This window comes from Misgurnus anguillicaudatus, chromosome 21 (assembly GCF_027580225.2).
Source record: "Misgurnus anguillicaudatus chromosome 21, ASM2758022v2, whole genome shotgun sequence".
Lineage (NCBI taxonomy): Eukaryota > Metazoa > Chordata > Actinopteri > Cypriniformes > Cobitidae > Misgurnus > Misgurnus anguillicaudatus.
Window position 1 is genome coordinate 22,402,074 of NC_073357.2, and position 15,610 is coordinate 22,417,683.

The 15,610-nt window shown below is 37.8% G+C and overlaps 2 protein-coding genes across 2 annotated transcripts; both read left to right on the forward strand.

The window, feature by feature from the left end:
- Positions 1–227: 227 nt before the first annotated feature.
- On the forward strand, positions 228–1,406 carry LOC129438282 (lymphocyte antigen 75-like). Its single transcript, XM_055196962.2, has one exon. It carries the CDS (start codon positions 283–285, stop codon positions 1,033–1,035), a length of 753 nt encoding a protein of 250 aa, XP_055052937.2. The 5' UTR covers positions 228–282; the 3' UTR covers positions 1,036–1,406.
- Positions 1,407–3,881: 2,475 nt separating this feature from the next.
- Positions 3,882–5,247, forward strand: LOC129438274 (putative C-type lectin domain family 20 member A). The gene has a single exon (XM_055196948.2). It carries the CDS (start codon positions 3,925–3,927, stop codon positions 4,675–4,677), a length of 753 nt encoding a protein of 250 aa, XP_055052923.2. The 5' UTR covers positions 3,882–3,924; the 3' UTR covers positions 4,678–5,247.
- Positions 5,248–15,610: the final 10,363 nt, after the last annotated feature.

Below are 15,610 nucleotides of genomic sequence, written 5' to 3' on the forward strand. Positions count from 1 at the left end.
GTGTGTGAACAGTGCAGGCTTTTGTGTCAGAACTTTATGTTTGTGATTTGCTTCTAAGCAGCCTGTTTTTCACACAATTTAAGAAAATATTTGTTCATGTAAATCCTGACAAGCTCTTCAAGGTCACGGTCAATGTCAGAGCCTTGTTTTACTTATTGGTCTGTTCATGCCAGACCTTTTAAAAGGGTGTGGTACAAGTCATTAAAAAACTTCCATCTTCAGTTAAGGAATCACTGCTGTGCTTACAGAAACTCTGCATTGTGGGATATCACTAATATCATAATGAAGACTTCATTCATTCTGCTTCTATTTCTGAATCTTTTTGAACTGCACTCTGGTCTTTTTAGAGAGCACTACTATGTGAATGATGATAAGAACTGGAACGATGCACAGGAGTACTGCAGAGATCACTACGATTACCTGTCCACGGTCAGCAGTTCAGATCTACAAACACTCTCTACTAATCCTGACCTTACAGATGATAAATTTTGGATTGGACTTTATGCAGATCAATCTAATAATATCTGGAAATGGTCTGAAGGCGGGAAAGCAACTATTAATTACTGGCACAGTGGACAACCAAACCCTGATAATAACAAATGTGGTTATGTCGATAAAGATGATTCTAAAGCGCATGATGATGATTGCAATAAAAAATATCGATTTTACTGTATGAAGGTCTATGAGCTGGTCCTGGTTAAACAGGAAAGCACATGGGAAGAGGCTCTGGACTACTGCAGACAAAACTACCTTGATCTGGCTATTCTATATTCAGATGTTGTGATGGAAGAGGCAAAGAATAACAGCACAAATGCCCAGACAGACGAACTGTGGACTGGTCTGCGTTTTTTATCAGGCCCTTGGTTTTGGGTAAATGGAGAGGAACTTCAATATAAGCACTGGTCTGGGGGGCAAGAGCTCCAGTGTCCTGCCATGAATCAGCGCTGTGGAGTTTATCATAGGCAAGAGATGGCCTGGAAACCTGAAGATTGTGAGAAGAAGCTTAACTTTCTCTGTGTGAAAAGGAAACATTAATGTTGAAAGAATCTTAGAAGGTTAGCCAATAATTGTGACCGTTTAAAAAAAACTCATAATAAGAATTAATAAAAAGCTTAGTTTTTTTATTATTAAGGCTAAAACTTGCTGAACATGATTATAAAATCATAATTATGCTATTATTTATTTTTAGTTTAAATATTAGCAGAATGTAGTTTAATATTTATGTGTAACATGGGTATTTGTGTTTGGTGCTATTTTATCCACTTAGCTGTATTGCTGATGTTATACTTTAAAGTTAAATGTAAGTCATTTGTTATGTCTGCGCTTAATTTGTTTCACTCTCTTTGGATTTTGTGTTAGAGAAACAAATGATTTGAGCAGACTATAGCAATTAATCCTCAAATATTTGTGTATTCAGAAAAATTTTCTTGAGCCAGCAGCTTCAGTAAAGCCTGTAAATAACAAAAAATAGACATCTGTTTTATGCAACATTGTTAAAATTTATGTAATTGTTCTATACAACACTTGTGTTACTTACTAATAAGGAAAGAAGCTATTCAGTGAGAACCATCTTATACTGTGAACATAGTCATACTGTGAACATAGTCATCTTATACTGTGAACATAGTCATCTTATACTGTGAACATAGTTGTTGTTATAAGGACATGTAATTGATTTTTTTATTAAACATTTTTGTCTGTTATTGTATTTCTCTGAATGTCAATTTACACATTTGTGACACTGTACAGGTTTTGACACTGAGGCCGTACATTAAAATTTCCCAGTACAGGGGCAAATTGCTAATATAAAAATTCTCACACATGACTCCAGTCCCATTATGTATAGCACTGACAATGGTAAATGGACTGCATTTATATAGCACTTTTAACAGACTTATGCCCATCCAAAGCACTTTACAAGTTGCCTCACATTCACCCACACACCGACAGCCGCGTCAGCCATGCAAGGCACCATCCAGTTAGCGGGAGCAGCTTGGGTTAAATGTCTTGCTCAAGGACACCTCGACACTTGGTCCGATGGAGCTGGGGATTGATCCACCAATCTTCCGGTTTGTAGACAACCTACATGAACCACTGAGCAACTGTGTTCAAGATGTTCAGACAGAAGAGGACTGCCCTGCCAAAATAATTGCTCTACCTGGCCATGACTTCATTTAGCTGTTAGTTCCTATTGACTTTTGTAAAAAATCTTACATTATGAAAAAGCTGTTAGGAAAATATGTGGCATTTTCATTCATTCATATTTAAAAAGCAGCACTTGTAAGAACTTTTTTTTATTAGCAAAATATTTTATTTTATGCTTTTTAAAGTGGAAATGAAATGTTTACAGCAGTAACACTGAAAAAATATTTTTATTTATTTATTACAAAGTAAAGTGTGCATTTAGTTTATGATGGCTTGAGAAATGAATTAGACTTCTTATACGTAGAATGGAACTCTAAGCGGACTTCCAAACGGATCCAATTTACACTGAATTACATTGAAGTAATGTTCAAGAGACAATACTTATGTTATACGTATGTTATAAAGACTAAAAAACTGGGTTACTAACCATGTTTAAATGTGTTAGCATTGTGCCAAGAAGGTTGTTTCCAAAACCCAAGGCAGTTGCCTCGCTGCCCAATGAGCATGGACTGTAAAAAAAGATGAACGTAGTGTCTGTGACGTCACCCATAGGTTTCTGAAGATCGTTTTTGAAGGCAATAGTAGGCGATCCCTGCCGTCGCCATCTTGGCATCACAGCGCATCACTCGCGGATAACCAAAAATGGGTAAAGAGGTGGGAGGTTGGTGAAGCTGAGTTGGCTGGTTGCTGAAACCACGCCCGCGTGGCCACGCCCTTAATTATGCATAACTTTAAGGCTTAATATAATTTAAACGGATGAGTTTAAAACAATTCACTCCCCTCACAGTTGTCATGAAGGGCAAAATTAGCTATACAGACAAAAAAAAAATTGGTATCAGGCTATAAACCAGTTTAAGGCCATTTTAACATGGAAGTCTATGGGAACAGGCCCGAGCCCTCTAAAGGAGGAAGACTACGAACCAGTTACCTGTAGAGCCTCGAGCCCTCTAAGGAGGAAGACTACGAGCCAGTTACCTGTAAAAGTACTCACCGTATCCACTGCTGCTAGTCACCTGCAAGTAAGAGGAAGCCATAGTTGAAGGTGAAGTGTGATCTTGTGATACAGCCCTGAGCCCTATCAAGGAGGAGGCCCCAAAGAGTCCCATCCCCTCCCCTAAGGAAGTTTCACCTGGAGGCCAGAAGAGGCCCTTATTTTAAGTCCCCCTTTTCCCTTACCTGGTTTTTCTTTTAAATAATTTAATAAAACTTATTTAACTTACTTGTACCTTGTGTGTCTGGTCATTGGGGTGGCTTTGGGAACCTCCTCGAGGTGGAAACTAGAAAGGGGCGTGACTCCATACCATCTGGGTCCGCCCCGACCTGTGACAAATGTGCACACATGTGATATCTGTCCGCAGTGCTCCATTGCGTGCGATACCTGTCAGTTGTAGTCCTACAAATGACACTGATCTTCCCACCTGGTATGCAAGCCTCTTTAGGTATGCTTGACTTTAAGCAACATGCACAGTGTGTGTGGGGACAAACGCCCCTAAACAGTGCAGGCTTTTGTGTCAGAACTTTATGTTTGTGATTTGCTTCTAAGCACCCTGTTTTTCCACACAATTTGAGAAAATATTTGTTAATGTAAATCCTGACAAGCTTCAAGGTCACAGTCAATGTCAGAGCCTTGTTTTACTTATTGGTCTGTTCATGCCAGACCTTTTAAAAGGGTGTGGTACAAGTCATTAAATAACTCTGGAATGCCATTTCCATCTTCAGTTAAGGAATCACTGCTGTGCTTACAGAAACTCTGCATTGTGTGATATCACTAATATCATAATGAAGACTTCATTCATTCTGCTTCTATTTCTGAATCTCTTTGTACTGCACTCTGGTTTTTTTAGAGAACACTACTATGTGAGTGACGATAAGAAGTGGAAAGATGCACAGGAGTATTGCAGAGATCACTACGATGACCTGTCCACTGTCAGCGGTCCAGATCTACAAACACTCTCTACTAATCCTGCCCTTACAAATACTAAATATTCAATTGGACTTTACGCAGATAAAACCAAAAAAATCTGGATGTGGTCTGACGGCGGGACGGCAACTATTAATTACTGGCACAGTGGACAACCAAACCCTGATAGAGACAAATGTGGTTATGTTGATACAAGTGATTCTAAAGTGCGTGATAATGACTGTTCTTGGAATATTCCATTTTTCTGTATGGAGGACTATGAGCTGGTCCTGGTGAAACAGGAAAGCACATGGGAAGAGGCTCTGGACTACTGCAGACAAAACTACCTTGATCTGGCTATTCTATATTCAGATGTTGTGATGGAAGAGGCAAAGAATAACAGCACAAATGCCCAGACAGACGAACTGTGGACTGGTCTGCGTTTTTTATCAGGCCCTTGGTTTTGGGTAAATGGAGAGGAACTTCAATATAAGCACTGGTCTGGGGGGCAAGAGCTCCAGTGTCCTGCCATGAATCAGCGCTGTGGAGTTTATCATAGACAAGAGATGGCCTGGAAACCTCAAGATTGTGAGAAGAAGCTTAACTTTCTCTGTGTGAAAAGGAAACATTAATGTTGAAAGAATCTTAGAAGGTTAGCCGATAACTGTGACTGTTTAGAAAAAATAACTCATAATAAGAATTGATAAAAAGCTTAGTTTTTTATTAAGGCTAAAACTTGCTGAACATGATGATAAAATCATAATTATGCTATTATTTATTTTTAGATTAAATATTAGCAGAATGTAGTTTAATATTTATGTGTAACATGGGTATTTGTGTTTGGTGCTATTTTATCCACTTGGCTGTATTTCTGATTTATACTTTAAAGTTAAATGTAAGTCATTTGTTATGTCTGCGCTTAATTTGTTTCACTCTCTTTGGATTTTGTGTTAAAGAAACAAATGATTTGAGCAGACTATAGCGATAATTTCTCTTATAACTTTGTGTATTCAGATAAAAATATCTTGAGCTTCAGTAAAGCCTGTAAATAACAAAAAAAATGGACATCTGTTTTATGCAACATTGTTAAAATGTATGTAATTGTTCTATACAACACTTATTAGTGTTACTTACTAATAAGGAAAGAAGCCATTCATTGAGAACCATCTTATACTGTGAACATAGTCATCTTATACTGTGAACATAGTCATCTTATACTGTGAACATAGTCATTTTATACTGTGAACAACATAGTCATTTTATACTGTGAATAACATAGTAGGGGTGTGACGAGAGACTTAATCCACGAGACGAGACACGAGATTGGGTTCACGAGAACGAGACAAGACGATATTTTTACACTTTTTAAGAAACCCTTGATGATAAAATTAATGAATAAGAAACTGAAATCATGTTACTTTTTAAATGTTTTAACTAATCAAGGACTGGCCCTAACAATTATTTTACTAACTGATAATGAAGTAATTTGTTATTTTTGGGTAATAAAAATAGACCCAAGTGAGCAGTACCCTTTAAAATTACATAATAACGAAGATGCAATAATAATTGGTTCAAATAAAGTATTAAAACAAAGTTATATTAAACAACATTACGTTAACAAACACATTACATTTGTGGTCTATAAATAAAAAGCATTATGTATATATTATAACAAATGCCTGCAGGGGGAGATAGTTGACTCGTCTCGCGGACGCTATCTTCGCTTTCACTTTAGACGGAGAGAAACGCTTTTTTAGTCAAACAATGTTTAAATCCACTTAAATATTTAATATACGTCCATTTCTTTACAATAGAAATGAACACGCAGACATTAAATCATGTAAACTCTGTGATGGTTTAATCTGCTGAGACTTCACATCTGACAGTGATCAACAGACAAACACAACACGTCTCACAAGCTCCCAAAGAACATTATTGGAAACCCAAACAAAAAAGCAAATGCAGTAAAAGACAGAATATAATGCATGCACTGTAAGAGGCTAATTACACCAACCACGCTTTAAACGCTTGGAAACGCAAGGAGCGACGCACTGCCTTTTTTAAAAAAGAGCAGTGCGAGTCGACCGGCTTTTATATTGCTAGGCAACCACCTAGTCAGCTGTCTTGTCAATCAAATATTGAAGCGTGCGCTCTTTTGCTGTTAACTGTCATATTAGCAGAAACTTTAAAAAGATGACGCTTGCTCTGACCTTGTTTGAGGGTGAGAGGTGCACAAACACACAGGAGAGAGTGAGCGAGTGGAGTCCGGTTCTTCAAAGCAACTGTAAACTTCCCTCACCACAATGTAAGGCCCGCATCTCCCCTCATTCGAGTGGACAATGGAAAGAGGCGAATGACGTCGGGCGCTTCTCTGCTCTCAGCGTTCCTTCAAAGGCGCGTGCTGCGGCCGCCGGACAAAACCACAAGGCGCACAGCGCGCATAAACAGCGCGCAAACGCTCCATGCCCATTGAATATCATTTAAAAAAGGCGCCTGCAACTGCCATAAACGCTTTTGGTGTAACTGGCCCCTAAAAGGGTCAAACAGAAAGCTGCATCCTCCGGAGGTCGCATATGCAGGGTGCATACGTCATTAAGGTTTATTTCAGATCATTAGCCTCTTTCACACAGTAATTCTGGTAAATTACCATGAATTTAACAGAATGAATTTACCAGTAAATACAAAAACGTGCTGTTCACACATGCAGTGACGTTCCGTCTTTTTACCAGTAAGACATCATTCACACATCAGTATCAAAATACCGGTAAACTCGGAGAGAAAGCGGAAGTTACCTGTGGCGCGCGGCCGGCGAGCTCCGTCCGTGTCGTATTTGTAAACGGCGGGTTATGACTTAATATCCACGGTCCGTATTTTGTTGTTTTCACATCTGTGGCAAGCGGTCGCGAAGTTGCTCGTGACCAAACAACATTGCGTTAGGCGGCGTCAAACGGAACCTGCTCGTTTGCACATTAGGATTCACAGATGGTGTGCTAAGGACGTAGGCAATTTGTCAATTAGATGGTAAGCTTTTTTAAACAACTTTGGTGAAGAAATGTGGATGTTAACTTCAGGTGTGCTCGACTTTTAAGCAACATGTGTGTGGAAACGTCCGTAAACAGTCTGGGGGAAACCGCGTCACCTGTATAAAAAAACTTTCTGATTGGCCCGCCTGATCTGTCAGCGCGGTCTGACGTCATCTAAATGCCGGTAATGCTATATTTTTCGTTCACACACAGCACTTACCGGCAAATTACCGTTAATCTTACAACCTGTCTTACTGGTAAATTGGGAGCACTGATTTACCGGAAAGGTTCTGTTCACACATGACATGTTAACTGCAATTTACCAGTAAATTACCAGTAAAGACTGTATGTGTGAAAGGGACTATTAACTGAGCATTACATTCGCAAGTCGTGAGCATATTACAACAATTTGCGATTAACTAAATTATTAGTAAACTTTATAATTGTTAGTAGTCTCTAATAAGACAGTCTTTATGAATTAAATGCAGTTTAAAAATGCGACCTCCGAAGGATGCAGTCTTTTATTTGAGAAATGGCCAGAATTTCACCTACACAAGAAATCTCGCGAGACACACTTAATCTCGCGATACATATTTAATCTCGCGAGATCTCGTCGCACGAGATCTCGTCACACCCCTACAACCTAGTCATCTTATACTGTGAACATAGTCATCTTATACTGTGAACATAGTCATCTTATACTGTGAACATAGTTGTTGTTATAAGGACAGGTAATTGATTTTTTTATTAAACATTTTATGTCTGTTATTGTATTTCTCTGAATGTCAATTTACACATTTGTGACAATGTACATGTTTTGATGAGGATGTTTAGACAGAAGAGGACTGCCCTGCCAAAATGATTGCTCTACCTGGCCATGACTTCATTTAGCTGTTAGTTCCTATTGACTTTTGTAAAAAATCTTACATTATGAAAAAGCTGTTCGGAAAATATGTGGCATTTTCATTCATTAGATATATTTAAAAAGCAGCACCTGTAAGCACTCTTTTTTATTAACAAAATATTTTATTTTATGCTTTTTAAAGTGGAAATGAAATGTTCGCAGCAGTAACACTGAAACAATTTTTTTAAATTATTACAAAGTAAATTGTGCTTTTAGTTTATGATGGCTTGAGAAATGGATTAGACTTCTTATACGTAGAATGGAACTCTTAGCGGACTTCCAAACGGATCCAATTTTACACTGAATTACATTGAAGTAATGTTCAAGAGAAAATACATATGTTAAACGTATGTTATAAAGACTAGAAACTGCAACCATGTTTAAATGTGTTAGCATTGTGCCAGGAAGGTTGTTTCCAAAACCCAAGGCAATGAGCATAGACTGTAAAAAAAGATGGACGTAGTGTCCGTGACATCACCCATAGGTTTCTAAAGATCGTTTTTGAAGTTCAAGAGACAATACTTATGTTATACTTGTGTTATAAAGACTAGAAACTGGGTTACTAACCATGTTTACAGTTTTTCCCAGTTGCTTGAACACATTTCTTTAAACTATGCCTCATATTCTCAAAACAGTAAACAAAATTCCATAACGTCTCACACAATTCTTCAAACATCCTATTTTCAGGTCAAAATGAAGCTCTACACTCAAAACCATTCACTCTTACTGAAAAAAAAACTTTTCCCTCAGACATACAGTTTTTTTTACAGACGCTAGGACACATTTCTCAATACTTAGTTCACTTTTGCAAAACTCTTTACAGAGTTCTCATTACAAACTTTCAGCTTGGCAAAGCAGTTCATTTCACATTCAAAATGCACTACAACTACCAAAACACTTTATTTAGGTCTCAAATCAACTCATTCTTCCAGAACACTCAGTGTCGGCGCCAGAGAATACAGAATGAGGGGCCTCCTATTTTACTGGTGGGGCACCTGGTTCATCTTATTATTTTATTATTATTATTACTACATGGCACTGTAAAATGCTTGGTACTGATTGGCCACTGGCCAGTCGCAACATTCAACGGTATTTTATTCCTTGAACAACCGCCTGAAACACAGCCTCACCCGGGTACTGCGAGTGCGAGCGAGTCACGTTAACAGGGACAGTTTAATACCTACTAGGGGTGTGACGAGATCTCGTGCGACGAGATCTCGCGAGATTAAATATGTATCGCGAGATTAAGTGTGTCTCGCGAGATTTCTTGTGTAGGTGAAATTCTGGCCATTTCTCAAATAAAAGACTGCATCCTTCGGAGGTCGCATTTTTAAACTGCATTTAATTCATAAAGACTGTCTTATTAGAGACTACTAACAATTATAAAGTTTACTAATAATTTAGTTAATCGCAAATTGTTGTAATATGCTCACGACTTGCGAATGTAATGCTCAGTTAATGATCTGAAATAAACCTTAATGACGTATGCACCCTGCATATGCGACCTCCGGAGGATGCAGCTTTCTGTTTGACCCTTTTAGGGGCCAGTTACACCAAAAGCGTTTATGGCAGTTGCAGGCGCCTTTTTTAAATGATATTCAATGGGCATGGAGCGTTTGCGCGCTGTTTATGCGCGCTGAGCACCTTGCGGTTTTGTCCGGCGGCCGCAGCATGCGCCTTTGAAGGAACACTGAGAGCAGAGAAGCACCCGACGTCATTCGCCTCTTTCCATTGTCCACTCGAATGAGGGGAGATGCGGGCCTTACATTGTGGTGAGGGAAGTTTACAGTTGCTTTGAAGAACCGGACTCCACTCGCTCACTCTCTCCTGTGTGTTTGTGCACCTCTCACCCTCAAACAAGGTCAGAGCAAGCGTCATCTTTTTAAAGTTTCTGCTAATATGACAGTTAACAGCAAAAGAGCGCACGCTTCAATATTTGATTGACAAGACAGCTGACTAGGTGGTTGCCTAGCAATATAAAAGCCGCGTCGACTCGCACTGCTCTTTTTTAAAAAAGGCAGTGCGTCGCTCCTTGCGTTTCCAAGCGTTTAAAGCGTGGTTGGTGTAATTAGCCTCTTACAGTGCATGCATTATATTCTGTCTTTTACTGCATTTGCTTTTTTGTTTGGGTTTCCAATAATGTTCTTTGGGAGCTTGTGAGACGTGTTGTGTTTGTCTGTTGATCACTGTCAGATGTGAAGTCTCAGCAGATTAAACCATCACAGAGTTTACATGATTTAATGTCTGCGTGTTCATTTCTATTGTAAAGAAATGGACGTATATTAAATATTTAAGTGGATTTAAACATTGTTTGACTAAAAAAGCGTTTCTCTCCGTCTAAAGTGAAAGTGAAGATAGCGTCCGCGAGACGAGTCAACTATCTCCCCCTGCAGGCATTTGTTATAATATATACATAATGCTTTTTATTTATAGACCACAAATGTAATGTGTTTGTTAATGTAATGTTGTTTAATGTAACTTGGTTTTAATACTTTATTTGAACCAATTATTATTGCATCTTTGTTATTATGTCATTTTAAAGGCTACTGCTCAAAAATAACAAATTACTTCATTATCAGTTAGTAAAATAATTGTTAGGGCCAGTCCTTGATTAGTTAAAACATTTAAAAATAACATGATTTCAGTTTCTTATTCATTTATTTTATCATCAAGGGTTTCTTAAAAAGTGTAAAAATATCGTCTCGTTCTCGTGAACCCAATCTCGTGTCTCGTCTCGTGGATTAAGTCTCTCGTCACATCCCTAATACCTACGAATTAATACAGAATAAATATGCATAATTAATAACGTAACGTTATATGAGATTGTATTTACAATGATTAAACCGAATGTTCCTCTTTTGACTTTTAACTTGTTTTAACACGTCTGGAAACGTTTTGCCAGAAGGTTTGCATTTCTTAAAAATAAGCTAATAAAAGACATCAAATCAAAATGATATATCTATATTTACACATATAGCAACTAGCCGTGAAATTAGCAGGATTGATACAGCCAGCCAAGTTGTTGTCGCAAATAAATCCCTCACTATAGTAAAACCATAACTTATAATGACGTTAAAGTGCAAGACTGGATAACTCACGCAAATCATAAAGACCAGTACATAACCAAATAACAGCAAAAGAAAACAATGTTACTGACATATCTAACACCAGAATGAACTATGCGTTTACCTTCAGAAGAGCTGCAGGCGACGAGAGGACTTTTTAAAACTTTTTAAAAGGTCCTTTTATTTGTCGCGAAATTTCTTCGTCTTGCTCAAATGCCAAGACTTACAAGTATTATACATTATTTAGACAGAAAATGAGTTGGCGATTGAGCCCCCGAGCGTGACAGTAACTTTCAGTGCAGACAAAACACTGGGGATACCTTTAAGAATTTGTGTTGTTCAAATGTAGTGGCTGCGTGTATGTAACTGGCTGACTATGTTAGCATTTGTTACCTTTTTATCATCCGCCTCGGCTATCGTGACGGTAATTGTAACAGTTCACTCGGGTTTGTTTACACGCAGTGATGAGCAGACAATGTGGTTCCGAAGCACATTTTTTTTATTTCCAACGAAACAGTCTCCATCGCTTTCTTATCAGGTTTACATCATCTGAACACCCGGGTGGCAGGGCAAAACTTGCAAATAAACTTGAGATAAACATGAAAACAGCTCGTAGTTCCTTCTGTGTATCACTATTAACAACGCACATGCAAACACAGCGCTCCTCGACTACATTACCCAGAGTTCAGCACGGTCTGCATTACAAGCCCCACATTCTTAAACATTGTGGGTTAGTATTTTAATTATTATTTTTTATTAATTATACTCCGAATTTTATTCAGTATTCATTGTATAACCAAATGTATTTGCAGCACATTTTTTTAATTATTAAGTTCATTGTTATTTTGAGAAGTAAGGGGGCACAGTGACTCAAGTGGCCGGGCCATGCCACCTAGGGCCCGCTCGTGGCGCCGACACTGAGAACACTAGCAAAGGTTGACGTCCGACAAACACACTTTGTCACCCACAAAACAATGACCTAAAAAACACTAACAACATGTAGCATTATACGTTTTCTCTGTTTATAATTGCTGCAATATATGTTACTGGAGTGAATCAGACATGATGCAGAATTCTTCAATATTTTAAGTAGTTTTATTTTGTAGTAATTCCAAAATACAAGAATTTGTATACACACCATCCACTCATACAGATACAATAGTAATGCTAATCTACTCTGTCTTCTCCATTTGTCCAATTGTTTTTATAGCATTTATTTTTAAGATTTAAAATATATTTAATTAAAATATTACTGTAGAAATAATTGTAGTAAATTACTGTCTTATTCAGTTTTGTATTATGTAGGGCTGTCAAAATTGACGCGTTAATAACGCGTTAACGCAAATTCATTTTAACGCCGCTAATTTTATTAACGGCGATTAACGCAACGCGCAATTTCTGTTTGACCCTTGGTACAGCCCATAGTTGAATGAACAGAGACGCAGACAAATATGACCCTGTTTAAATGAGTCAAAGGTTTTCATAAAAATAAGAACACTAAGCAAATCGTCTAGCAAATCCAATGCTCTTAATGGTCGTTGGACATCTGAAATGATCTTTATTTTTACGTCTGAGAGGTGTAACGTTAACGTCCTCCTAATGCTTAATCTACAAAGATGCGTCTCAATTCATTTTGGTTTCGCTTTTATGCATGACTTAGAAAATAGACTGCAGGACTTGCTTGATGTTAAAAGAGTCATTAACCCTACAGTCACATTAGCTACAAAAGTGAACGACACCGAGCGACACGCACTCGCTTGATGGGCGTTCCTTGGGTAGATTCTCAAAGCGGTATCAAAAGTCACTTTAGAGTTTTTGTTAAGTTACAAGAACGGTGTTTTTGGATTTAAAAGTACTTATTTCTAAAAGTAACAAAATATATGAGATAAAATGCCAAACTTATCAGATATATACATAAATACGCATTTTCCGCCATCTTGAATTATTTTCTCAGACTCGACCACAGACCTACGTCACGCTGCTCCTTCACTCTGATTGGCAGTCGCTTTGTCGCATCGCTCAGCATTTGCATAAAATAGCCTGCTTGTCTATTTTGGCCCCGCCTTGCTCGCGCAGTGGCGAGCTCGTTGCTGGCAAACGGCCACTTCCATTGAAAATGAATGGTAGCCTATCGCTCTGTCTCTGTCGCTTGTAGCTAATGTGACTGGGGGGTAAGAGAGATAACGTTCGCTACCTGATTAATGTTAAAGAGTTATTAAGAGCGACAAGACTCAAAAGCGATCTCCTCACGCTGACTGACTGACATCTGAAGCGCGTGCACACAGACGCGCGAGTGCGCGACCCGGATATATAGACATCTACACAAACTTACAGTTTTTAAAATATCTGTTTTGATAAGAGTTCAGGCAGGTAGGATCTATAATATGTTATGTCTTAAGTAAATGTTTGGTTAACTGTTGGGTAAAAATATCTGATGTGTAACATTATATTAGATTACTTGGATTTTAAGCAGTCTGTCTTAATGTCAATCAAACAAAAGAAAAAACATATATTGATGATGTTTTTGCTTTGTGTGTGCTAAATCTATTAGTTTTACCAGTGATTTTAAGGTATGGATGTGGTAGTTTAATGTATGGATGTGGTAATTTTTGTGGTAATTTAACTTTGCTGACTCTTTCAACTTCAAACAGGTATAGTTCTGTCATATTTTGTTATATTTCAACAAATCATGCATTGTTCTATGTTTTAATAGAGAATGTCAAAATATGAACAACTATTTTTTGAAAATTTGCTAATTCCAACTCAACTTGCCAGCACAGGTCACAAATGATGCAGCAGCAAACAAAAAATGGAGAAAGAAAATTCTTCTGAAAGGAAAATTCATATACAAAACAATAGCTTAATGGGTCTGTTAAAAATGTAAACAGGCTGTTGTTAACATAATTTGCATAAAGCATCTATATATGTATATATGATTAGAGTATTACAGTTTTTTCCAATTGTTAACACACTAAAATTACATGAACAGCACAACTGTTTAAACTGACACACAGAAAGCAACAACTCTTCTCAAGTCTCCAAAAGTCTAAACACATTTTCTGCTCTACACACATTTTGCAATTCACAATGGCACTTTTTAAATGCACTGAACACGGTTCTCTGCACAAGACACAACAATCTGACATAAAGTCACATGTTTGCCTTTTCAAAACACTACCATTCAAAATGACACTACACGAGCTAAATGGCCAATGTATGTGCCACCTGCCCAAACACCTGAATGGTTAATTGTTAACACTTCAATCAGGATGTAAGCACTAGAAAAGACCACAGGAATGTCATTGGCCACAGAGCCATTATAGATGATCCTTGCTAACGTGGTGGGAACATCACAATGTGTGCTGCCATCTCCAATATGGATGGTGTCCTCCACCGTCATGCCAACCTTGGACCATACAACACAGCCCATATTCTCACATTTCTAGAAAGACTCCACAACATTCTCATACCATCAGAGTGTATGAATGATGCAGACCAAAGAAACCGGTATGTTGTAGTATGGCACAACGTGAGCTTTCATCGTGCAGCCCCAGTCCAAAACTGGTTTGCTGACTACCAAACATTTATCGTGCAATACCTCCCACCATACTTGCCATTTTTGAACCCCATAGAAGAGTTATATGGAAGGTATATAACCAGCAGCCCTTTGTGCGTATGCCTCTTTTGCAGGCTATGGAAGAGACATGTGATGAGATTGATGTTGGTGCAATTTAGGGATGGATAAGGCGCTCAAGGCGCTTCTCCCCCGATGTCTGGCAAGGGAATATATTGCTTGGGATGTGGACGAGGCGTTGTGACTTGTTTGGTGAAAAATTAAAAAAATTCAACAGCATGTGTGTGTATCTGCAAATATTTTTGTGCATGTGAACAATCTAATACATATTTTAGTATTATGGCAAAGCATACTAAAGAAAAGTGCACTTTTCATTATGCCCAACTGTGTGTAGTTGGTTAGACAAAAATCTGGTAATATGAATGAAGTGTGTTCCAATTTGTGTCAAAGTTTGATTTTGATAATGTTATATGTAGTTTAGATTGGAGTGCTTCATTTTGCAAGATATATGTGGTATTTTGCTATTTGGGTGTGTGGTTTTGTAAATTGTGTTAAGTTTTTTTATAAAACCAGACTAGTTTGCAAAATTGTGTGTTAGCAATTGGAAAAAACTGTAAAAACCTGAAAAGTGTTAAATTAGGGTAAATTAAGAACAGATAAAATGTGCAATTAATTTGCGATTAATCGCGAGTTAACTCATGAAATCATGCGATTAATCTAGATTAATTTTTTTAATCTATTGACAGCCCTAGTATTATGTTATTGTTTTGAACAACATACGTTTAAGAGTTTGAAAACAGTATGGCAAATTGGATTGGATGTATAAAGAGTTTTGGCAGTTGTTGTGTCTGAGAAAAGAATTCATGAAATTTGAGAGATGTAGTTATTGAATGCATTTTGTGCCGAAGCACTGATAATTGATCCTCGGTTTATCCCACATAGACTTATGTTGTGCTCACTGTGTGAAGAGTTTTGCAAAAGTGACCTAAGTATTGAGAA

Bases quoted from the DNA above. Each gene is read 5' to 3' on its own strand.
- LOC129438274 (XM_055196948.2), top strand. From the start codon at position 3,925: ATGAAGACTTCATTCATTCTGCTTCTATTTCTGAATCTCTTTGTACTG.
- LOC129438282 (XM_055196962.2), top strand. From the start codon at position 283: ATGAAGACTTCATTCATTCTGCTTCTATTTCTGAATCTTTTTGAACTG.